Raw genomic sequence first — 26,056 nt, 5'->3', positions numbered from 1 at the left:
TATTTACATTCTTTCTGCTGCAAATCACTTGGGCTCATAACAGTGAGTCATCTTTTTTCTCTCCTTTCTCATCTACTCTTCACTCCCCCGCCCCCCACCATATTTTAGTTTGGTTAGACTGCAGAATTCTCCATACCGCCTTACTTTCTCTAATCTCTTCTATCATTACGCAGAATACTAGCATGATTTACACATCACCATTCGGATATGTTTTTGTATTAGAGATATTTCTCATCTAGAAATTTATATTTTACATAAACGTGTCTGACTTGAAGACAGTACAAATGAGCAAATCATATTCTATTAAGTCAGGGTTTGGTAGAGGACATGGGCAAAATCCTTAGTAGATGAGCAACCCTAGAAAAGTTACTTTGCCTGCCTGTGCCTCTGTTTCTTCACGTATAAAATGGGGGACAACAATAGTATCTACCTTACCAGGTGGTTATGAGCATTGAGAATTAATATTTGTAAAGCACGAGAATAGTACCAGACATGTGGTAAGCCCTGAAATGCCTAGAACCTGTGAAGGAGATTAGAAATGACCTTATCTAGGAAGAACAAATGTGGTTGGAAGATCATAGGAAGAAGACTTGAAGCTATGATTAGAAGTGACTGGTGGTGTATGGCTAGGTCTGTGAACAGATGATATTCAATCAATGTTGTAACTAAATGAATCAAGTACTCAAAAGCTTGATCCTCTTGACCAGAAAGCTGAGCTTAAATCTACTGACAGAATGTTTCAAAGCCTTGATTTATTTACTGTCATTTTAGATTCAAAACATTAGGTTTTCATAGGCATTTCTGTCTAAGGTAATGTCAGTTAATTAGGTCCCAAGTAAAACATCTGCCATGGGAGATTTACATTACCATAGCCTGGATATGCGAAAGTCAAAAATTTCAAAATATCGTTAGTTCCAGAGCATATTTTTGATAAACCAGTCTGAATACTGCCTTGTGGATAACAAGGTTAAATAAAGGTTCTAATAAGACAAACAACGACAATTTAAATAAATCAGATGTTTTTGTCGAAGATTACTCTGTGATTTTCTCCAATTATTCATGACATTTCACCCATTCATATTGTGATCTGCTTTAATAGTGGAAGGAAAAAAAAACCTTGTCTCCTTGTTTATTCTTTGTTCTCAAGGAGATAAGCTGTTTATAAAGATACGTTATTTGTTATTTAAATCACTTTTACTGAAGTTGTTTATTTCCTTGTTTCAGTTTCTAAAAATATTGCAACAATTGTAATGCTTCTTAGAGATGTCTATTCAATTCAGAGTGATTTGTACTGAAATGCTTTGCTAAATGGGCACAGGTGCTATGTGTATAACATGCTAGAGCGAGTCAAAACTAATAAATGCTAAACAACAACAAAAAAAGACAACGGGACTATACTTGTATTAATTTTCAAAATCTGTGATTAAAAACATTTTAGACCTAACATCTCAGATATTTGTAAATGTCAAACTCTATACTTGCCATTTCATAACTATTTAATAATAGTAATAATATAATAATAACTTAGCACCAAAACTATAAGCAGAAAAAGTGTGTAATTTAAGTCCAGAAATCTATTTCTTAGAAAATACCCTTTAATCATTTTTCAGACTTTCAAGATCACTATTATATAAAAGTAATTAAATAAAAAGATAATTTACCTGGTATTAAAGTATCAAATTAAAGCTGAAAAACAGTACCTATAAACAGAATTATATCTTTAAAAAATTGTTGAGTAGCAAACACAGGAAGTCATATCTCTTATTTCTCTCTTTGCTATGCATAAAATCATTTCCAGGATAAATTTTAGTAATTTAATACTATAAAACTATGTAGTAGTATAGCATGCAATTCTAAAATACATGTCTTGCATATCAATCTATAAACTCAAACTATGGCTTGTCTTGAGTAATCAACAGGATTGATATGTGAAATAAAGCCAAGTGGATTTGATATTTTAAGGGACAGTTGATTATTTCCAAGAACAAATGCTTCAAAATCCAGCTGGGTTGATTTGGACTAAAGAATGAAGCCTGGTATCATGAATTATAGTATGTATTCCTGCTGAGTAAGCCCTGGATATGGCAAACTCAGATCTGTGGATGCACATCACTCCCTTTGAAGTTGATGAGAATTACTTGGCCTAAGTGAGATACACGCTGGGAAAATTGGGCCCTTATAATTGGTGTGTATAGACATTAGTGGTCTCATGATCCTTTCCTCATCTGGTGCCTTAGTTTTCCCTAGTCTTGGTTTTGGCAGAAGACATCCTTCTTGAGTTAGATATGTCCCATGACCAAAAGGTATTCAAGTTTTATCATCTAGAGAGTCTAGCTTGAGAACTTCTCTATTATCAGTAAAGTTTGGATAATTATTTATCCAAGTAATCTTCCCAAGATGTCCATTTGAAAATAAAACACCGCTGATTCCTTTGAAGTCTAGGTCAAATCATGGCTAATTCTGAGTGTAGTCACCTGGTGTAAGAACTAACACTTATAAACAAATGAGTTCACGTAGCTTTATGATTGCATCTTTGAGTCTTGATGAATAGCTGCAATTTAATTTTAGTTCCTCTGAAAAAACAATCTATATCTATAGAACTGAAAAACATTGGGTCTATTTGATTGCCTGGATATGCATTGCATCAAATTTAACTAACCAGACAACAAAACTAGATTGATTATGACCATCACTATGTGACAATCAAAATTCTTATAGCACAGTATTCTTTTTGCCTATATATAGGTCTCATTTAAAGACCATTTGAAGAACTATCTAATTAAATAAATAAGTTTTCAGTCTCTTTTACTGTTCAGTTAATTTCAAGAAGGAGTGGTGCCTGTGTTATCTTGGGTAAATTATTCTCTCTTAGGATCATTGAGTCTCAATATGTAAAATTCGGTTCAGTTCAGTCACTCAATAGTGTCTGACTCTTTGTGACCCCATGGACTGCAGCATGCCAGGTTTCCCTGTCCATCACCAACTTCCAGAGCTTACTCAAGCTCATGTCCATATGTAAAATGGCTAGGTTAAAATCAGATCTTTAAGGTACCTTTAAGATTTAGAAGTTACCTGGCTTCCCTGGTGACTCAGATGGTAAAGATTCTGTCTGCAGTGCAAAAGACCCAGGTTCAGTCCCTGAATCAGGAAGATCCCTGGTGGAGGAAATGGCAATCCATTCCAGTACTCTTGCCTGGAGAATTCCATGGACGGGCTATAGGTGACATACAATCCACAGGGTTGCAAAGAGTTGGACATGACTGAGTAACTAACACACACATAGATTTAAAAATAACTTTTCTCATAAGTTTGGATATCCATACACATGGCATTTTTTTGTTTTTGTAATGATAAATAATGAATACATATGCAGTATTAAACCTGGAACATTCTTGGAGTTGCCCTGGAAATATTCAATTACTAGTTTTCATGATTCTTTTTTTAAAATTGAAGTATGGTTGAACAAATGTATTAGTTTTTGGTATACAGTAAAATGATTCAGTTACACACATATACATACGTATTCTTTTCCATTATGGTTTATTACAGGATATTGAATATAGTTCTCTGTGCTACACAGTAGGACTTGTTTATATAATGTATATATAGTAGTTTGTATCTGCTAATCCCAGTAGTTATTTTTTTCTAATTAATAAAGTATCAGAACATACTTAGGAAATAAAGTTGGGGATAGGGAGTAGGAAGATGAGATCAGTTTTCCAGTTTTTTTGGAAAATAATATATATGGAGATTCTTGAAAACAAATGAGATACTTAAATCACAGGGCTTCATTCATTCAATATGAGAAGATGGTAAGGTAGGTAGGAACCAGATCTTGATTTTTTAAAGATACAGAATAAATTATATTTCCTTCCATAGACTTTAGGGAGGCATTACAAGTTTAGAATCTGTGATGGAATGTAGTCAGATAGGTCATATTTTGGGGGTTTTGTTTATTTTTAAAAAGTTATTATTTGGCTGAGCCAGGTCTTAGTTGAAGCATGTGGGATCTAGCTCTCTGACCAAGGATGGAACCTAGGCCTCTTGTATTGGGAGTGTGGAGTCTTAGCCACTGGAACACCAGGGAAGTCCCTGGGATTGATGTTTTAATAAAATAGTTTACAATGGCTACTTAATTAGTCTTCTATCATAATCAAGTCTCTTGAATACAAAAAATGCAATTTATTTCTAAGTTACCTTATATTTGTACACAATAAAGTTCATTTGCCATGTTTCCGTCCACTGGTATAGTCATGTGAAAATTTCCTGTAAATCTTCCTAGAAGTTTGGCATTAAACTATACGTGAGTGCTTATTTCACTTCCATAATTATTAAACTTGGAATCTTTAATAAGAGGTAATTTCATTGACCGAGACAAGCAGTAGTTTTCCAAGAGCAAACAAAATAATACTCAGACACTCTCTGAAAGTCTTGAGTGTGATAAACGTGTAAGTCAAGGAAGAAATAGTCCAATTTTTTTCAAAAGGTCTTTCACAAAGTGTCACACCAAAAATTAGTGATATTAAATGAAACAAACATGCAGGAATAGTTTGTCCTTTCAGACGTAATTAAAGATAGAAAAAAATAATTTGACAACATATTTTGGAAGACAATCAAAACAATTTTTCCATAAATGATTTGACAGTCAGTAGAGAAGTCTCTAAAATATTATACCCTGCTACATGTTCTCTTTTCCTGTTTCTTTGGAAGCTTCTATTGTAGAAGATTTTGTTAGAACTCTTCACCATGACTGGCCTCTCTTGGGTGGCCCTGCAGGGCCTGGCTCATGGCTGCATCGAGTTAGTCAAGTCCCTTGACTAACCGCACCACAAGGCTGTGATGGGTAAGGAGATCTATTGTAGACCAACAACCTAAGTTTCTGGAACTCTTTCTAGTGTAGTTTGAAACTTGGCTTTCTCCTTCCTGTAATCCATATTTTCTTTCCTGCCTTAACTCATTCTATTCCTTGTTCTTGGAAAGTCTTCATTTCCTGTTGAAAGTAAAGCTTCTAGAAGGCCTTCCTGATTTCCCAGCCAAAGTGTTCTTTCATTGATTCCACAATGAAAGAGGTTAAACCTTTTGTCGTTGTCTTTATCCCTCCTACCGGATTGACTGACTCTTCAGGTTAGCAGTTTGTATTCCCAATGTATTTAGCATAGTGACTCAAAACAGTTTTTGATTAATCAAAATAGGGCAGATCACTTAAAATTCTTCTTTAGATACACTGTCCCACGGCCGCTCTGTCCACTCATTCATTTTGGGCCATTGGCTTTCCCATGTTACATACATTTCCCCATGTTCTTTAAAAACATTTGCGTTTTACGCCACATCAAAAATAATTTATGGTATTAAAATACAGAAAGCAAAAGTGGAAGCTGAACTTCAGGTCACTGGAGGGGTGCTTCACTGACAGCAATGGCAGCCACGGCGTTGGCGGCGCGCACCCGGCAGGCCGTCTGGAGCGTCTGGGCAATGCAAGGCCGAGGCTTTGGCTCGGAATCGGGAGATAGTGTTAGGTCCAGTGCGGGCGCGGTCCGGGACGCCGGTGGGGCCTTCGGAAAAAGAGAGCAGGCCGAAGAGGAGCGATACTTCCGAGCTCGTGCTAAAGAACAGCTGGCTGCCTTGAAGAAACACCATGAAAATGAGATCTCTCATCATGCAAAGGAGATTGAGCGCCTGCAGAAAGAAATTGAGCGGCATAAGCAGTCGATCAAGAAACTAAAACAGAGTGAAGATGACGACTAAGTGCGCCAGTTCTCCATAGAATGGCACCTATTATTGCCCACTTCTATGTAGACATAGTTCTGGTTTAACCAAAAGCAATCTGTGTGCTTCCAAAATATTATAATAAATTGTCATTAGTGAAAAAAAAAAAAAGAAAGCAAAAGTGGTAGGAGCACATTTCAGATACTCTGCTGAAGATGAGTTGGACGTTGGAGGCAAATAAATTGGGGCTACCATTTATGGACGGTAACATCAATATTTCGTTAGAATATGAGCCTGCACTTCTGGTTTTGGAATCTCGGGCAGGTTCTCTAACCTAAAAGGCTCAGGGATGGCTGTTTGAATACAAGCTGTAATCACGTTCTAACTCCTTGAAAGTGTTTTGGAATCCTCTGCTGCAGCCTCTGGGTGGACAATTGTCCCTCTCACCAGGCTTGAGGAGCCCGCCCCGCCCTCGGTGCCGCCGCACTGCATGCTGGGAGTCGTAGTCCAGATTTGCTGTGTCAGGAAGGATCCAAAGGGCATCGGAGGCCAGCCCGCCCCCTCGCTACTAGAGGTCGAATTCTTCCGCTGCTCATTTTCTCGGGCGGAGCTTTCCGTGAACCCGGCTACGTTTGTCCGTGCTACCGTCTCTCTGCTGGGTTTCAATAAAGTTTTCCTCTTCCTCCCCTGGTACGGAGCGCAAGATGGCGGCCTCATGGTCACCCTTGGTTACCCTGCGCTTAACGCAGAGCCGGCTGAGAGGGAGATGTGTTGGGTGCAGGGCTTGGGCCGCTGCTCTCACCCCTTCGGCCATCGCCCCTGGAAACCCTCTTTGTAAAGGTTAGTGACTGTGTCTGGAGTAAGCCGAGCCCACTGCTATGACCCAGGAAGCCTCGGGGTAGTCAGCCCTCCTCGAGCTCCATATACTGCCGCTTTGGTTCACAGTTTTCGAGAGGTTTTCTCCGGAGGGATTTCACCTTCTCGTGCTCTCCTGTTATCGTCTGCTCCAGGAGGAGCACTAAGCATTGAGGGAGGTAGCCCAGAGTGACTTTTCATTTTGAGGGTCGGAGGTCGACTCAGGGTTTGTTGTCCCCCGAACCCCGGCTGTTACAGTAGAGACTTTGTAAGCCCAGGTGTGGGAGTACCTGGGTTGAAGGTATTCAAGTGGGGGGTTGAGGTCTGGGAACTCTTCCAACCTGCGCAGTCGCAGTCCCAAGGTCTCCAGGCTGGTATCCCGGGGCTGTAATGAAAAGCCAAGCCTCTGACACCTGCAGGCTCCGCGAGCTCTCTGGATTCCGGGAATGCAAGTGTACAAGCATTCTCAGATTGAGGGATCGAGTTCTCATGTACTTTTCAAGGTACTAGAGCTTCAGCGAAGTGTATTTTGTCACCAAGGCTTGCACCATTCATTCATTTGAATTGTTACGTGTTCATGAATGAATGAACCTGTATTTTAAGTAAGCAAGCCCACCAGGAGTGCTAATTTTACTGCTCTGTTCATATACTTCCACTAAATTGCAGGTTACTCAAAGGCAAGGACCAGATGTCAGTTTCCTCAGCACTTAGCACAATGTTTGGTGCCTTATATATATATATATATATATATATGTGTGTGTGTGTGTGTGTGTGTGTGTGTGCGTGTGTGTGTTTGAGTGATGTTATTCTTATTGCTCCCTCATCCACATAACTTTCTTTAAAAAAAAAAATCTCCAGGCCACTCTCCCCATAGATCTCAATAATTGTTTGTAATTGTCTAATTTAGCTAAAACTCTGTCAGTCTTTGGTTATTATCAACAATAGAATTGAAATTAATACTGGAACTGTGATTAAGTCCCTTTAGATTTTATTGTAAAGTTTAGCATAATCCACCTCCTATACTGGAGAAGGAAACGGCAACCCACTCCAGTGTCTTGCCTGGAGAATCCATCCCATGGATAGAGCAGCCTGGCAGACTACAGCCCATAGGGTGGTACAGAGTAGAACAAGACTGAAGTGGCTTAGCACACTTACTATATAATGGAATATTTTGGTAGCATGAGGTTTCTTTAATCATAATATAAACTTAGAATTTTTTTGTGTGGAATAGACACTAGAAGTAAACAATACAAAATTCAAAGGTACAAAAAGGAATTAGGTAAAATGTTGACTTTCTTCCACCCCTGTCCCACAGCCACTTAGTTTTTCTTCCCGGAAGCAACTACTGATACTTGTTTCTTATGTATTCTTCCAGAGACATTCTGTGTGTGTATATATATCTGTGTGTGTGTGTACATATATATACACATATATATATTTATAAATATCTGTGGTAAAGAAAAATAGAAGTGGTAATGTACTATACACACTTTTCTGGCCTTATTTTTTTTTCATGTATTAATACTGCATCTTGGCAGTCATTCCACATCAATACGTTTAGAACTGCCTCACGTTTTAAATGGTTAAAATAGAACTCCATTCTATGCAGGTACCATAATTTATGAAAATTAGGATTTAAGGAACATGGTAATAACATGAGACTGAATGTTTGTTCGAGGTCATACAGTATGCTAAGTGCTTTCTACATATTTTACCTTATTTAATTCTCATTATCCTTATTTTGGGGATGAGAAACCCAAGGTTGCAAAAGTTATATGGCTAGTTAAGTGGCAGAACTTGTGGGTTCAAGTAAAGGCTGTATCTGGACTTACATCTGAGCCTAAGGCCAATGCTATTAACCTGAACTCATACTATCTCCTATACTCAAGATTTAGCCAGTTTTGAATGTGGACATTTGATGAAAATGCAATTAGGGTAGAAGTCAATTTAACTGTAACTAAAATTGTTCCCTCCCCTTCTTTAAGTAAAAGAAGAAATTTAAGTTAAATGTTACTCAGTATTTGGAGTCTTATTTAAGTTTGTTTTCTATCCTTTTCTAGATTTTTTTTTTTGGAGGGGGTAGGGTTATTTACTGTTTACATTTATATTTTAAAAATTTATATTTTATATTGGAATATAGCTGATTAACAACATTGTGTTTCAGGTGTAAAGTGATTCAGTTGTACACACATATATATATTCATTCTTTTTCGGATTCTTTTCCCATATAAGTTATTACAGAATTTTGAGTAGAGTTTCCTGTGCTGTTTATGTAAAGTTGTTGTTGTCTCTATTTTGTAGATAAACAGTCTGACCACTCTAGTGGTATTTGAACCCAGGCGTTTTTGCTCCAGAAGCACAAACTTAACAACTATGTTCTACTAGCTCTTTAGCAAGATGATGAACATTAACACCAACATAATCTAGGCTCATCTGAAGTCTTATAGGACTGCACAAAAGAAAGCAGCTTTGCTTGGAAACGGAAGGGCTTTTAAGCAAAAGTGTAGAAGTAAGTTGTTACTGGCCCTTATTGGTGTACCTATAGTCTCTCAAGGGGAGTAGGTAGAGATGAAGCTTGGCAGGTGGGCCAGATTCTGGCTAGAAGAGTCTTGTATAGTATGCAAACATGTAGGCTCAGGGTGATTTTGTTGAATATTTCTTGAGAAGTGATCAGGTCCACTTTAGTATAATTGTCCTTGGGGTCACCTGAAAAACAGATCAGGAATGCCTGGATGGGGGAATATTGGAAGCATGGTGATTATCTAGGAGAGTGACTTAGGGCCTGAATTACTGGTAAAAATGGTAAAAATGGAGAGCAGGGCAGCAAAGGAGGGAGTTCAGAGATACTGTTTTGGTAAAATCGACCCGCTCTGGGGGAGACAAGGAAAGAGCAGAGTTAAGGTCAATTTGGGGTCCTAGTTTGGACAACTTAATGGCATCATATTCCATCTATCAAAGAAAACTAAACAAACAAAAAGTAAGGCCAGAGATGTTTTAGGAGAGGTTCCATTTTGGATATATTAAGTTTGAGATGCTGGTGATAATTCTAGGTAAATAAATCTAATTAGTTGTGGGAAATATGAGATATGCATCTAAGAAAGGAAATAGGAGGTGCTTAGAGACATGAGAATGGAAGAACTAGCTTGGTAATACTTGTAGAATGAAAAGGAGGAAAGACAGGGAATGACTTCTTAAGGAAAACTTATTTTATGAGCAAAAGAATGTAACTTTGTCAGGGAGCAGTTAGAGAGGTCATAGGAGTAATAAGAGAGAAACCAAGGAGGAGAATGCTTTTAATTTTTCTAGAACTTAAAATCAGCATATCTGTTTTACTTAAGCTAGCCTTAGAAATTGTTTGTTTCGTAGAGGTGAGAGAATATGAGAGTCCCATCTTGTAATTTCTTATTATTATACTGTCCTGCATCTCAATGTCATATTTTTAGATCTGTCTGTTAACTGATGATTCATGTTTACCTTTAGCTCACAATCTCTTTTTTAGTACATGCACATTGGAGATCCTGATCAGGTATTATTGTGAGTAGAACTCAACCATTTGAGTTGGTATTATTTATTGGTGGCATAGATTAGTGATTAAGAAAATGGACTTTGGACTTTTATTACCCAATTAGATGAATACCCTGTGTGAAGCTTCATGTTGCTTGGATTTCCATTAACATTTATTATTGTATTAGAAAAGAATGTTCATGCTCCTCCTGAGACTGATTAATTCCATGATAATGGTTTCTTTGGGCTTCCCTGGTGGCTCGGTGGTGAAGATTCCACCTGCCAGTGCGGGAGACATGAGTTTGATCCCTGGGTGGGGAAGATCCTCTGGAGAAGGAAATGGCAACCCACTCCAGTATTCTTGCCTGGGAAATCCCATGGACAGAGGAGCCTGGCGTGCTGCAGTCCATAGGGTCGCAAAAGAGTTGGATACGACTTAGCAAGTGACTAAACAACAACAGGTTTCTTTCAGTTAATTTTTTTTAAAGCATAGTACAACTTACTACATGGCATAGCTAGTGTCTAAATGTAATTCTGGGGTGGAGGGTTGGCAGATGAAATAGGATGGATTCAAGAGTGGAACTTTTGAACAGGGCTACCTGGATAGCTCAGTTGGTAAAGAATCCGCCTGGAATGCAGGAGAACCCAGTTTGATTGCTGCGTCGGGAAAACCCACTGGAGAAGGGATAGGCTACCCACTCCAGTATTCTTGGGCTTCCCTTTGGCTCAGCTGGTAAAGAATCTGCCTGCAATGCGGGAGACCTGTGTTTGATCCCTGGGTTGGGAAGATCCCCTGGAGAAAGGAAAGGCTACCCACTCCAGTATTCTGGCCTAGAGAATTCCATGTCCATGGGGTCTCAAAGAGTTGAACACGACTGAGCGACTTTCATTTACTTACTTACTTAAGAGTGGAACTCGTTATAAAGGAACTTTAGAAGTCTAGAGACAGATTACTGATCTACCGTAGATTAGCACTGCTTTTTACCTCATGATCTTCATTCTCTTTAAGTGAATGGTGAATGTTTAAATGGATTTAACTATTTTGGATTTGTCTTTTCACAAAAGTGCTGCAGAAATAATAGTTGTCAGTGGTCTTGAAATCGATAGCTCAGCTTGGCACCAGTACGTTAATATGCTCTATAAATTGACAGAAGGTTATATAGCCTCAGCTTGACTATCTCACACTGTTTCCCTAGGGCTCTCATAATTTTCTCTGACTAGTGACTAAGATTTGTTCTAATTTCTCTCTTAAGAGCCTTTTGAATATGTCTGTTCTTCCTGCTGTGTTTTGTCTTCCTTGCCTAAAGTTGAGGTCTCATTTCTGTGTGTACCCTGCTGGAGGTAACTCAGACTTTAATCTTTGGAATCTTTTTCATAACCTTCTTTCACTGTCCTGCTTGTCCTTCTTATTTCTTCTCTCCACTCAGCTCATCCTCAGAGATACTTTTCAACATTATCTGTCCATGTTCTTGACCAGGTACACCTGTTTTCAGCAATTTTTAAAGCCTGAACATGTAGATCTTAGTTACTTCAAAGCTCCATAATGCAATTTATATCTTAAATATAACTCCTATAGATTCCATTTAAAAATTCTTTTATATATATGTGTAAGAAATTTTAAATGAACATAACAAATAGATGTTATTTTTCTTTATTGTTTGAAAGAAAATAGATCCCTTAGATTTCATTATTAAGTAGTGTTTGGAAAGAGTGAATATTAAGGAGTTACTCAGTATGCTAGGCCATGCCTATAATTATTTCAGAATAGCTTTATTCAGATTTTTAGGCAGTATTTTACTGATTTGTTATGAAATTTAAAGTACTGTTTTTTTTCCTTTTGTAAAGTTACACGCATTGACAGATTGAAGATTAACTAGCTTCTAAAGGAAAAGAATGATAACTGGCAAGCATTTAGTTTCAATTTTCATAATTTTTCTATTTAAATCAAAAGCACCCTTTTAAAGCCCCTAAATCAGCCATTTATAAATAAAGTAAATCATCTTGTGATGCATTCCTTGATGATGGCTTATGTTGTTTTTCTAAAGAAAGAGTTTAATTAAGATTTGATTTTCTTCTGTTCTGCACTTTGTTTATTCATCACTGAGTCAAACATAGGTCTTTTAGTGTCACTGGTAAATCTGACTTTTTGGGTCATTGATGACCATTGCAGTTTTCAGAAAGGCAGCTGAATATTTTTCTTTGGGTATGAATAGACCATAATAGAGCATAAGTGGGCTGCATATGACCTTAGTATGGGCTTCTGTCATTGTAGGAGAACATTTCTGGTCAGTGGCCACTGTTTATAGTTTGTTAAAATCAATACAAATGTACAAAACACTCATGAATAATTGTGAACACAGTATTTGAATGGATGTTTAATAAATATGCATTAAAAATCTAATTACAGTAATGAAGTTTACAGCTGAAATTTTAATCCAACCCTTTCGAAATATTAAACGTGCTTTTCCTGATTGTGCATTTTTCTCACAGCAGTTGGGTAAACATTTTAAACTGGGAATCTAAATTCCTCATATAGTTTTGATTTCATTTAACTAAGCGTGTGTTCTTTTTGGCAACAGTCTTTCTCTTTGTGAAAAAGTAAAGTTCCTTTTATCCCATAACTATTACTTAGAAGAATTCTGATCAGTTCTGTATTAGGACTAATGACCATATGGGATACCTGATGAATAATAAAATGTAACCTGGGAAGACTAGATTATGATTTTGGTTTCATCCTCTGGTACTGGATCAGTCATTTAATTTGATATTTCCTTTTTCTCATCTGTCAAATGGGATTAGTCATCCTAACTAACATGCCATCATGAGGCTCAAATAAGTTAATGTATGAGAAAGTCCTTTGAAAACCATAAGAAATGTTATATAAGTGTGGGGCTATGCCAGGAGTAATTGAAATAGTAATATTGAAATGATAGAGGTGGTAGATTCCAGTCAGTGAAAAAGAATAGGACAAACTCAACTCTGTGTATAATTACTAAAACCTTTTTGATTTGGGGGGAAGACTTATGTTAACAATGGCAAAGGACTCAGTCTGATTTCAGTGCTTTGAATTCTAAAAAAATGCAATTTTGATTTTTCTAAGATTGTGTGGAGGGCCCCTGGAGATAACCAGGATGGTTGTTGTTATCCTGGATTTAACTACTTTTTCTCTGGATATTCTAAATATATCTAGAGGGTCTTAGAAAATATAAGCTACTGCTTTCATCATGATGTTTCAAAGAAAGCTGTTGAAATTTGATTTATAGTATGCAGGTAAGTCACTTAGGTAACATATCTTCATTTAGTAAGATACTGCTTATGGATACTGTTTTCAAAGTAACTCCAGTTGTTAATTATTTGCTGTGCAGCAAGATATGATGATAACATTTCATAGGATCATAGAATAATAGAGCTGAAGAGGATCTCTGGGTTATGTAGTCAAATGTCAGATGGGAATGTACTTTCTGCCTTTATTGTTTCTTTTTGAGGCATTCTGTTCATTTTTGGGTAGCCCTAATTGCTAGAAAATATTTTAATAGGCTGAGATTTGAGCTTTTCTGTAACTTCTCCTCATTCATCTTGACGCTTTCTCCAGGGATAGCTTATGTAACTCTAGTTCTCATTATTCTTATGGCAGTTTTCTAAGTATATCAAGACTGATGATATATATCTTATTAATTTATATAGTCATTTATTAATTTATCACATTTCCTTGTCCCAATTCCATTTGACAGCCTTTAAAACATCAAAGACTTATATTTCTCCCATTCATCTGTTCATTCATTCTGTAAATATTTCTTGGTGCCACCTGTATGCTAGACACAAAGTGCTGAGATGTTACTCTCTCCTCAGTGTCAACCATCTCTTGTCTTATCAGTCATATCTTGTGACATTCTTATGAAATCTTATGGTTTCTAGATCTTTGAAGTACTTCTCTTCTTGAGACTGCAGTATCGTTTCTGAATGTCACTCTGAAAACGTGGTCCACATATCAGTATATTCCTTTGGACATTTCTGGCCAGAACAGTACTTTAGGTTTTACCTTTTCTGTGTCCTGTTGCATTAACTTGGTGGCCAGGTCATATTCATGTCTCACCTTAAGACTGCTTGGGCTATTAAGACAGGTCTCCTTTGTTTATACTTGATGAGTTATTTTTTTCTATTAAAAGTAAATTATTTTTATTATAAAAATACTACATGTGCATAGTAGAAAATACAGGAAAGATAATTACTGTGAACTTCATTTTTATTTTTTAAGTATACTTATTAAAGTATACAATTCATTTAAGAAAAGTACACAAGTGGTAATTGTAAAGCCTACTGAATTTTTATAAACAGATTTGTGTAAATACAATCCAAATCAAGAATAGAACATTTGTAGTACTCAAAGGCTCACATTGTGTACCCTCAAAGTCATTAGTTTTTTACTCAAAATGGCAGTCAACACCCTGGTTTATGTTACTGTTGATTTATCCTTTCATATGTTGATTTACACTTGTTTTCATTTGTTGGCTATTTAAATAATGCTGCAATGGACAGAGGAGCCTGACAGGCTACAGTTCATAGTGTCGCAAAGAGTGGGACACGACTTAGTGACTGAGCATGCACGCACACAGTGGACATAGGGCTGCAGTTATTTTTTTGAGATAGTGATTTTGTTTCCTTCAGAGAAATACTCATAGGTGAAATTGTTGGATTCTATTTCTTAATGAATTATGTCAGATTATAGATTGCAAATGTTTTCTCCTATTCTGTGGGTTGTATCATCACTTCCTTGGTAATGTCCTTTAGTATACAAAAGTATTAATTTTGATGAAGTCCAATTTATTTTTTCTTTGGTCACTTTTGCTTTTGGTCTCATAACTAAGAAATCATTGCCTAATCCAAGGTCATGAAGATTTACAAGGATGTTTTCTTCTAAACATTTTATAATTTTAGCTCTTATGGTTATGTTTTTGATCCATTACTACAGGGATTTAATTGGGAATCATTAAGTCTGAGTTTCACAGATGATTGTCATTGTCCAGACAGGATTGGCTTTAGAAGGTCCACACCTGTTAGGAGAGTAAGTCAGGGATTGGCAACCTTTTTCTGGAAAGGGTCAGGTAATACTTTTGTCCTTGCCTGCCATGGTCTCTGTTGCAGCTATAACTGACCATCCTTACTTTTGAGTTGAACATTTGCGGATGCAGAGGGCCAACTGTATTTATTGTACTGTACCATTTTATATCAGGGAGCATTTGTGGATTTTGGTATATGAAGTGGCTCCGTGAACCAATCTCCTGCAGATACTGAGGAACAACTGTACTCAATTCTGGTACTGTGAAAACAGCCAGAGACAATAGACTAATGAGCATAGCCATTTGGCCTGCTGGCCATAGTTTGCAGACCACTGGACTAGGAAGATATTCACCTGTACTTTATTTTTTTGGTTTGAAATTTTTAATGTATTTACATTTTAAAGGCATCTGGAAAGTATTTTGGTATGTACTATGAGGGGATAATCTAAATTAACTTTTCTATTGTGTTCCAGTTGTCTAGCTGTCATTTGTTGAATGATCTCTTGGCTCCCATTGCTTACTTCATTTATTCAACAAATATTTATTGTGTGCCTATCATATGCCAGGCATTGTAGGTGCAAGGTATACAGTGAATTAAACAGACATGATATCTTCTCTTTTGTCTCTCCTGCTGGTAAAGAATCCGCCTGCAGTACGGGAGACCTGGGTTCTATCTCTGGGTTGGGAAAATCCCCTGGAGAAGGGAAGGGCTACTCACTGAACTATTTTGGCCTGGAGAATTCCAAGGACTCTGTAGTCTATTGGTTCGTAAAGAGTCAGATGATCCTGAATGACTTTTACCTTCCCTCTTGTGACTTGTAGTCTAGTTGAGAGAGACAATACATAAAGTAAATAACAAAGAAATATTTCAAGTTGGGTGATAAAAGAACAGTGATAAGATTTGGTATACCTTCCTTTTTTATTATCTATATTAAGTTATTTCATGAAAACTTGCTTTGGAATATCTATTCTGTTCATTGATCTTTGGATCACAGTGTTTTATAATTATTTTCTCATCTGGTAGGTAAGATCCTTCTGATTACTTCACATCTTCATGATTTTCTAAAGATGTTGGATTTGGAATTTGCTGGAACTGTATTTAATCTGTAAGTTAATTTGTGAAGAATTGACAGTGTTATGATGTTGTACCTTTCTTTTCCATAACTTTGTGTCCAGTTTTCCAAATTTTCATTTATGCCTTTGAAAATTTAGTTCTCTTCACATAGATCTTACAGATTGATTGTTAATATGACTCTTCTTTATTTTAGACTTTTAAATCTTAATTGTAAGTGGGATCCTTTTTTTCCCTATTGTATTTGCAACAGGTCATTGCTAATACGTCAGAAGGATAAAGCTGTTAAATTGTTTTCCAGTGTCCTTCTCCGTGCGCTTATCTGGTGGCTCAAACAGTAAAAGAATCTGCCTGCAATATGGGAGACCTGGGTTCGATCCCTGGGTTGGGAAGGTCCCCTGGAGGAGGGCATGGCAACCCACTCCAGTATTCTTGCCTGGAGAATCCCCACGGACAGAGGAGCCTGGCGGGCCACAGTTCGTGGGCTTGCAGGGAGTCGGCCACAACTGAACAACTACGCACAGCACAGCACAGCATCCTTCTCCTTTGCTTAAGAGGAGGTATAATTAAGCCACCAAGTTCTTTAAAACTCGTAAGTGGCTCCCTGGTATCTTCAGTATTAAATTAAAAAACTATTTGAATTTATCTTTAAATTTACCATTGTAAAGCCCTGTGTCACCTGGTTTCTTTTTATTTTTCTAGTATCTTAATTCTTGCCCTTGTGCCTTTTATATTTTATCTCAGTACTGAATTTGTTTCATTTTCTTAGGTGTTCCGTCCTCTCATATTTCAGAGCCTTCTCTCAGCCTGATGCACCTCCTTCTCTTTTTTTCTATTTTTCTCTGGCTAACTCCTGTTTCTCTTTTTGCTCTCAATTGAAACATCATTTCCTGAGTAACCTTACTTAACCTCCTTAACCTAGGTTACTAGCTTTGGCTCTGTGATCTCATAGCATCCTTCTCTTCCCTTTACTTGGTATCACACTTCATTAAAGTTGTAGATCTCTCCCAGTGCCCTGCTGGCATTTTGAGTGCAGTTACAGTGTCTGTCTAGATGGTTGTGTTTGAAGTTTTTAGTACAGAGCTTTATACTCTACGGCTATTTTATTTGTTGTTGCTTATTAAGTTCTTCTGCTATATAGGTCTTCAATTGATTCTTTTCAGTATAATTAACTTTTTGAACCTGTTTACATCTTGTGGTACTTTTATCCCGTTTTGTGGCATGTCAGTATCATTTTGAATCACAACTGTGATCCAGCATTGGTCTGTCTCCTAACTTTGTGTCATCTTTGTTTTTGAGAGCTAGATCTTCATTTAGTGCCAAATGTTAATATTTGGTTCTCAAAACTCAAAAAGGTGTGCATTAATCTTGTTAGTCAGAATCCTTAAGAGCCAGTTATGTGAAGTATAAGCTGCTGCTAAGTCGCTTCAGTCGTGTCCGACTCTGTGCGACCCCATAGACGGCAGCCCACCAGGCTCCCCGTCCCTGGGATTCTCCAGGCAAGAACACTGGAGTGGGTTGCCATTTCCTTCTCCAGTGCATGAAAGTGAAAAGTGAAAGGGGAAGTCTCTCAGTCGTGTCTGACTCTTCACGACCCCATGGACTACAGCCTACCAGGCTCTTCCATCCATGGGATTTTCCAGGCAAGAGTAACTGGAGTAGGGTGCCATCGCCTTCTCCTATGTGAAGTATAAGAGCTTTTGTATTTATATAGAAAGGAATTTCTTTCCGCTAACATTTCAACTCTGGGCTTTTAGTAAAAAAGCTGCTGATTCATACACATAGGAAAAAAAAACTTATGGTTACCAAGGAGGAATGGAGGGAGCAGGGATAAATCAGGAGTAAACAACAAGGACCTACTATCTGGCACCAGTAACTATATTCAATATCTTATAATAGCCTGTAATGAAACAAAATCTGAAAAAAGCATATATATATGTGTGTATGTACCTGAGTCACTTTGTTGTACAGCTGAAACTAACACAGCATTGTAAACCAACTATACTTCAGTGAAAAAAAAAATCTGCTGCTGCTCCTGGGTTTTGGAAAAGTACCGTTTATTAGCAGAGGGAGATTGACCCCATAGTGCAGGCAGGTCAGAGCTCTGGCTGGGCCTGAGTAGGGTGGAAACCCAGGAGTGGGCTGATGGTTGCTCTAGGAGGCTTGAATACTTCAAATTAGAGGGCCTGAGAGAAGTTTGTGTTTTGATTTTCTGTTGCCTGGCTGCGATAAATGGGAGCGCAGTCTTCACTTGTCTATAGTGTTATGGTGATTTTAATGAGTGCAGTATCCTGGTGGTTTGGGGTCGTTTAGCTTGAGCTCCTGTCTTGCACATTCACTTAACATTTTCTAACTCTTTGTGGTGTTTTAGTTCCCTCATTTGTAAGGAATAGCAATGCCCACCTTAGATTTTTTTGGAGAAGTAATATATAGAACATGCTGTCTGTACGCTGGCTACATAGGAGGCACTCGTTAGTGTTTTCTTTACCTTTCAGGATTCTATTTCCCATAAGTTTTCAAATGAATCCAAGCTTTGCAAAGAAAATCTTAAGTTAAAATGAACATAAAGCATATGACTTTTCTGGGTTACACAAGTACCTCTTGTAATCTGTTGATTTTTTACAACGTCTTTAATTCTAGTGAAGTAAACACATGCAATGTCTTGAAATAGTTAGACTCATCAAACATTTTATTGAATATTTTTGGACATATAGCTGTCTAGGAAGGAATAATGCAAAAAGATAATTTTCTTTACCTTGAAAACTCTTTAAATTTGTATGATCATTTTTTATCTTGCATATCTTCAGTTCTTTAATCACAGGATATGTCTGAGCTGAGAATTCTTCACTAGTATGTTTTTGAGCTGAACCACTTTACTGACAAGTTGTATATAAAATTTCTGCACACTAAATGGCATCTCTACTGATTTTGAGTATAAAGTTGGACATGGGTTCTCAAAAATATTTAACACCAAGTGAAACCCTTAAGGGTGAGACAAACCTGTAAAATAACATTTTTGAAAGAAAAATGCTTACTTTCTGTTGAAATAGTCTGGTCCACCATTTTGCTTAAGTCTCTAAAGAATATCTGTAAGATTTTCTTAACTATCTACTTTGTGTAGAATTTGAAATTTCATTCCTATTTAAAGCCCCAAAGAGCACAGAGACCACATATCCCCTTTGCTATTATTACTCTAGCTCTATGGAAACACAGTTAAGCTTTATGACATATATTTTAGTCAAGGTTCTCCAGAGACAACCAATAGGATGTGTGTACATTTAGAAAGAGATTTATTATAAGAAATCATCAGTTCGTGCAATTATGGAGGTTGACAAGTGCCAAGATCTACATCAGTATGCTGAGAACCTGGAGACCCAGGAGAGTTGGTGGTGGTAATTCCCATCTGAGTCCAAAGGCCTGAAAACCAGGAGTGTCAGTAGTGTAGTTCTAGTCCAAAGACTGGTAGGCTTAAGACCCAGGAAGAACTGACATTTCAGTTTGAGTCTAAAGGCAGGAGAAAACCAGTGTTACAGCTTAAAGGTATCCAGACTCAAGGAGTTCCCTCTTACTCAGGGGAAGATCAGTCTTCTGTTCAGGACTTCAACCAATTGGATGACACCCTCCCACATAATGGAGAACAGTCTACTCAGCCTACTGCTCAAATGTCAGTCTTGTCAGAAATGCCCTCACAGACGTTTGACCAAATGTGTTGGCACTCCATGGCCCAGTCAAGTTGACACATAAAATTAACTATCACACATATATTAAGATTATTGTTGTCCTCAGTGTGTCAGCTGCATTTCCTCTCATGTTCTGAAGGTACTTGCAGCAGTACAGGTATGTTGATTTCACAGGTAAAAGTACAGAGGCAGGAAGAAATGAGTTTCTGTCCTAGTCATCTTTTGAAGAGCATCAGGAGACACGCTGGCAGAAGTTGACTTCCTCTTAGGCATCATTGGCTAGGACTGTGATTTTGTGACCAACTTGCTGTGATCCAGAGTCGAAATGGTGGAGTCAGGAGATAAATCTGGAGGGTATAACTCCAGAGCCCATGCCCCTTCCACCGTAACATCTTGCCTCCCTGCTGGACCTGTAGGTACAAATGCTGGCTCTGCCACTACCTAGCTATGGGGACATGGACAAGCTACTTAGTCCCTTTGTGCTTCAGTTTCTTTAAGGTAGGGATATGTTAGTACCTACATCAAAAGGCAGTTGTGAAGATTAAATGATCTGAAGTGTGTAAAGTACTGAGAAAAGTACTTGGCACTTAGTGAGTACTCACTAAAAGGTTGGCAATTTTTGCTGCTTTCGTTATCTATATGATCTTGGTCAGTTCACTTAACCTGCAATGCTAAATGTCTGGTCCAAATCATAGATATCTCTGAACTGTACTGTTGTTAGAGTTTCCTAACTGGTCTCTCTGGCTTTTTTTTTTAAAAAAAAAAGGAAAATAAAAATTCTTCTACTTGATCTTATCAAATCCATGCCGTTTACCATGGTTTGTAAGACCCTGCATGACCTGGTCCTTCCTCTCCTTTCCAGCTTCACCTTATAACATACTGCGCCTTGTAAACTTTCTCTTCCTTCCCTGAAAATGTGAAGCTTATTTCTGTTTTCACTTTAAGGTTTTGCCAGAGCTCTTTCCTCTTCCTGGGCAGTTCTCCCAGTTCTTCCTTAGGACCACTCCTTTGGATATTAGGTGTCAATTTATGTCACTTCCACAGGAAGGCTTTTCTTAATAATCTATAGGAGTCCTCAATCTTTCCCTAGCATAGTGCTTCTCAGACTTCAGTGTGCATATGAACATCTATATATTTTGTTAAAAATGCAAATTTTTATTCAGACCCCTGGGGTGGTACCTAAAATTCTGTGCTTTTGTTGAGCTCCCTGGGGAGGTCAGAGGTCCTAGGATATCACTCAGTTTTATTTTCACCAGTATACTGATCATTACATGATCCTTGTTGCTTCTTCATTTAATTTTTTGTCTGTCTTCCCCTTGACTGGAGGGAAGTCTCCACAAGGAAAGGTATTTGTTTTTAAGTGTAGTTTCACTGGTGATAAGAATAGTGCCTGAGCTTCATAGTTGGTTCTCAAGAAACGTGGATGAATGAATCGATGAACAGATTCATTTATGTGTATTTTTAGTTATTTGTATAATGGGATTATTGTGTAGAGTAAAGCAAGTAATTATGTGAAATTACTTAACCTAGTCCCTAGTACACTGTAGGTGCTCACAATAAATGTGAGCCGCTCTTAGTAAAATTTTCTTTTAAACTCAGAATTTTGACAATTCTTTTTAAAACAGTGATTCTTAACCAGTTTTTGTTGACTTGTTTGAAATTCTGAAGGAATCTGTAGTATATTTAGAGATCTTACCTCAAAAAAGTGCACAAACATACACACAGATACTTTTAATTTCAGAAAGCTCTCAGACACCCCCCCGCCCCTGCCCCGGCCCATTCACTGCTAGCCTGTCATGACCCTAAGTCAAGACCTTATTTAGAAGAATACAAAAAAACAACCCATGTATTTATAAAAATTCTTGTTAGGGCTGTTTGCGTCAATTTGCCTTTTTCTAATTTCTTAGCAGTTGTGCTGTCAAACTGCCTCTTCCTTCTGCGTTGTAAGTTATTATGTGCCATTAAGAAGAGCATCAGCGCTTGTGCGCTCAGTCGCTCAGTCGTGTCAGACTCTTTGTGACCCCATGGACTCTAGCCTGCCAGGCTCCTCTGTTCATGGGATTTTCTAGGCAAGAATACTAGAATGGGTTGCCATGCCCTCCTCCAGGGGATCTTTCGGACCCAGGGATTGAACCCATGCCTCTTGCTTCTCCTGCATTAGTGGATTTTTTTACCATGGAGCCAGGTGGGAAGCCCCAAAAGAGCGTAATTGTGGTTTATACTATTAATGCAGTGAGATTATTTAAGTGGAACATGTTAGCATAGACTTTAAGAGTGCAGAACTTAAATATTTTTTTGTTCTAAATCTCTGTTTTAAGATGAAATCTTAAATATTGGGGAACTTCCTTCTTTTCCCGCCGGTAGTGCCCCTGCAACAAACAGACGTGATTTGTGTTCTTAAAACTTGCTGGACTTCTATAAGAAGTGTGCCAAGCATTAAACCCACAAAGTGACACAGGACAAGAAGGGCAAGGATTCTTTGAATGCCTAGGAAAAGTGGTCTTATGACAGGAAGCAGAGAGGCTATGATGGGCAGATTGAGCTGCTTTTCTGGAAAAAAGGCTAAAATTACAAAAAGTGATTGTGCTGAGGCTTGAATTCATTGAGCCTAGAAAGTGCTGCAAATTTAGAGTGCTGACCGTTAAGGCCTGCAAGCATTTTGAACTGGGAGGATATAAAAGGGCTAAGTGGTCCAGTCCTAAGCTTCATCTTTTATTTTTTTATGAAGACAGTAAAATCTTAAGCTTATGTTCATTAAAAAAAAGTCGGTGGAGGGATGAAAGTGAAGTGAAAGTGAAGTCTCTCAGTCGTGTCCGACTCTTTGCGACCCCATGGACTGTAGCCTACCAGGCTCCTCCGTCCGTGGGATTCTCCAGGCAAGAATACTGGAGTGGGTTGGCATTTCCTTCTCCATGGTGGAGGGGTAGCTGAAGTAATAACAAATAAACCTGTTAAAGCCTGGAGAAACTAATTTCTTTTTCCTTAGGGAGAAAAATAGATGTAATTGTTAGAATACTATCTAGAAAATTATAATAGATTGTTCAGACGTTAAATATCATGATATGGACTAAATCTTATAGCAGGTGGGCAATGGAGTATAGTAGAATCTTCCTAAAACTTAGTTTAGGAGAGAGTAGTGAAATAAGGTAGAAAATTGAGGTATTAAAACAGTTGAGTTTTTTTTTTTTTCCTCTAAATCTCCCATTTATGTTTGTGGATTAGTGTGTGGATCTTCAGAATGGCATTTTCCCACTGTCCATTTGGAGTACAATAAGGCAAATTAATACAAATCAAAATAATATGGCAGCAGCATCACATAATTTGTGTACACTGATGTAGTAACAGATTTAATTTAGTACAGCTTTTGAGAAGTCTTTTGTGTTTCAATTTATACAGCTGCTATCCAGGCCTAAGCTGGCCAATCTTTCAGCCTTGAGCATCTTGCCTGACTGATTCTCTTTCTTTTTAAAAAGACTTTATTATTTTTTTAAGAGCAGTTTTAGGTTCACAGCAAAATTTAGAGAAAGGTACAGAGATTTGCCAGATACCCCCTGCCTCCCCCTCAGCATGTCCCCATTATCACTGTCCCATCCAGAGGGGTACATTTGTTACAGTTGATGAACCTCCATTTGACTCAGCATCATCATCAGAAGTCCATAGTTTACAGTAGGGTTCACTCTTGGTGTGGTACAGTCTACGAATATGGACAAATGTATAATGACATATATTCATCAGTATAGTATATTTTAAGGTATTTCCACTACCCTAAAAATCCTCTGTGTTTTGCCTATTCACACCTTCTTCCTATCTACTTGCTTCCTTTTTCTACTGCTGATCTTTTTACTATCTTCACAGTTTTGCCTTTTCTAGAATGTCATTGTTGTATAATTAGGATATAGGACCTTATAGTATATAGCTTTTTCAAATTGATCTTTCACTTAGTTACATGCTTTTACGTTTTTTTTTTTTTTTATGTTTTCATGGCTTGATAGACTCATTTCTTTTTAGTGCTGAGTAATATTCCATTTCCAGGGTGTGCCAGTTTATTTATCCATTCTCCTTCTGAAGGACATCTTGATTGTTTCTAAGTTATGGCAATTATGAATAAAGATGCTATAAATATATGTGTGCAGGTTTTTGTGGACGTAAGTTTCCAGCTTCTGTGGGTAAATACTATGGAACATAATTGTTGGATTGTATGATAAGAGTATAGTTTTGTAACAAACCACCAAATTGTCTTTTAAAGTGGCTGTACCATTTTGCATGCTCATTAAGAAAGAGAAGTCCTGTTGCTCCACATCCTGGCCAGTGTTTGTCAGTGTTCTGGATTTTGGCCATTCTAATAGGCGTGTAGTGGTATCTAATTGTTCTTTTAATTTGCATTTCTGTGATGGCGTATGATGTGGAGATCTTTCCATATGCTTCTTTGTCATATGTGTATCTTCTTTGGTGAGGTTTCTGTTAAAGTTTTTAGCCCAGTTTTTAATCAGATTGTTTTCTAGTGAGTTTTTAGAGTTCTTTGTGTGTTTTGGAAAATAGTCTTTTATCAGATGGGTCTTTGGCAAATATTTTCTACCAGTCTGTGGCTTGTCTTCTTATGAGACCATGCCATTGCCTTTTGCAGAATTGAAGTTTTTAATTAAGTCTTTAATTAAGTTTTTAATTAAGCAATGCCAAAGAATGCTCAAACTACCGCACAATTGCTCTCATCTCACATGCTAGTAAACTAATGCTCAAAATTCTCCAAGCCAGGCTTCAGCAATACGTGAACCGTGAACTTCCAGATGTTCAAGCTGGATTTAGAAAAGGCAGAGGAACCAGAGATCAAATTGCCAACATCCACTGAATCATGGAAAAAGCAAGAGAGTTCCAGAAAAACATCTATTTCTGCTTTATTGACTATGCCAAAGCCTTTGACTGTGTGGATCACAATAAACTGTGGAAAATTCTCAAAGAGATGGGAATACAAGACCACCTGACCTGCCTCTTGAAAAATCTGTATGCAGGTCAGAAAGCAACAGTTAAAACTGGACATGGAACAACAGACTGGTTCCAAATAGGAAAAGGAGTCCGTCAAGGCTGTATATTGTCACCCTGCTTATTTAACTTCTATGCAGAGTACATCATGAGAAATGCTGGACTGGAAGAAACACAAGCTGGAATCAAGATTGCTGGGAGAAATATCGATAACCTCAGATATGCAGATGACACCAGCCTTATGGCAGAAAGTGAAGAGGAACTAAAGAGCCTCTTGATGAAAGTGAAAGTGGAGAGTGAAAAAGTTGGCTTAAAGCTCAACATTCAGAAAACGAAGATCATGGCATCTGGTCCCATCACTTCATGGGAAATAGATGGGGAAACAGTGGAAACAGTGTCAGACTTTATTTTGAGGGGCTCCAAAATCACTGCAGATGGTGACTGCAGCCATGAAATTAAAAGACACTTACTCCCTGGAAGAAAAGTTATGACCAACCGAGATAGCATCTTCAAAAGCAGAGACATTACTTGGCCGACTCAGGTCCGTCTAGTCAAGGCTATGGTTTTTCCTGTGGTCATGTATGGATGTGAGAGTTGGACTGTGAAGAAGGCTAAGCGCCGAAGCATTGATGCTTTTGAACTGTGGTGTTGGAGAAGACTCTTGAGAGTCTCTTGGACTGCAAGGAGATCCAACCAGTCCATTCTGAAGGAGATCAGCCCTGGGATTTCTTCAGAAGGAATGATGCTAAAGCTGAAACTCCAGTACATTGGCCACCTCACGCGAAGAGTTGACTCATTGGAAAAGACTGATGCTGGGAGGGATTTGGGGCAAGAAGAGAAGGGAACGACAGAGGATGAGATGGCTGGATGGCATCACGGACTCGATGAATGTGAGTCTGAGTGAACTCTGGGAGTTGGTGATGAACAGGGAGGCCTGGCGTGCTGCGATTCATGGGGTCGCAAAGAGTCGGGACACAACTGAGCGAATGAACTGAACTGAACTAAGTCTAGCTTACCAATGATTTCTCTCATGAATTGTACCTTTGGTATTGTATCTAAAAAGTTAAAACGGTACACAAGATCATCTAGGTTTTGCCTGTATTGCATGATATCTTCTAAGAATTTTATAGTTTGGTTTTTTATATTTAGTCCTATGATGCATTAAAAAAAAAATATTTATTTGGCTGCACCTGGTCTTAGTTGTG

At 37.9% G+C, this 26,056-nt stretch overlaps 2 protein-coding genes across 3 annotated transcripts in view; both read left to right on the top strand.

Moving 5' to 3' along the window:
• The first annotated feature begins 5,372 nt into the window (after positions 1–5,372).
• LOC138089867 (ATPase inhibitor, mitochondrial) lies at positions 5,373–5,836 on the top strand. The gene has a single exon (XM_068985436.1). The coding sequence runs from the start codon at positions 5,416–5,418 to the stop codon at positions 5,743–5,745; it is 330 nt and encodes a 109-aa protein (XP_068841537.1). The 5' UTR covers positions 5,373–5,415; the 3' UTR covers positions 5,746–5,836.
• Positions 5,837–6,410: 574 nt separating this feature from the next.
• AFG1L (AFG1 like ATPase) overlaps positions 6,411–26,056 on the top strand; it is a 195,694-nt gene continuing 176,048 nt past the window's right edge. For both annotated transcript variants that reach the window (XM_068985371.1, XM_068985370.1), the window contains exon 1: positions 6,411–6,546. In XM_068985371.1, coding sequence (XP_068841472.1) covers positions 6,411–6,546 — 136 coding nt within the window. The remainder of the gene's footprint in view (positions 6,547–26,056) is intronic.

This window comes from Capricornis sumatraensis, chromosome 13 (assembly GCF_032405125.1).
Source record: "Capricornis sumatraensis isolate serow.1 chromosome 13, serow.2, whole genome shotgun sequence".
In the NCBI taxonomy this organism is placed as follows: Eukaryota; Metazoa; Chordata; class Mammalia; order Artiodactyla; family Bovidae; genus Capricornis; species Capricornis sumatraensis.
This window is presented reverse-complemented; position numbering and strand designations above follow the sequence as displayed.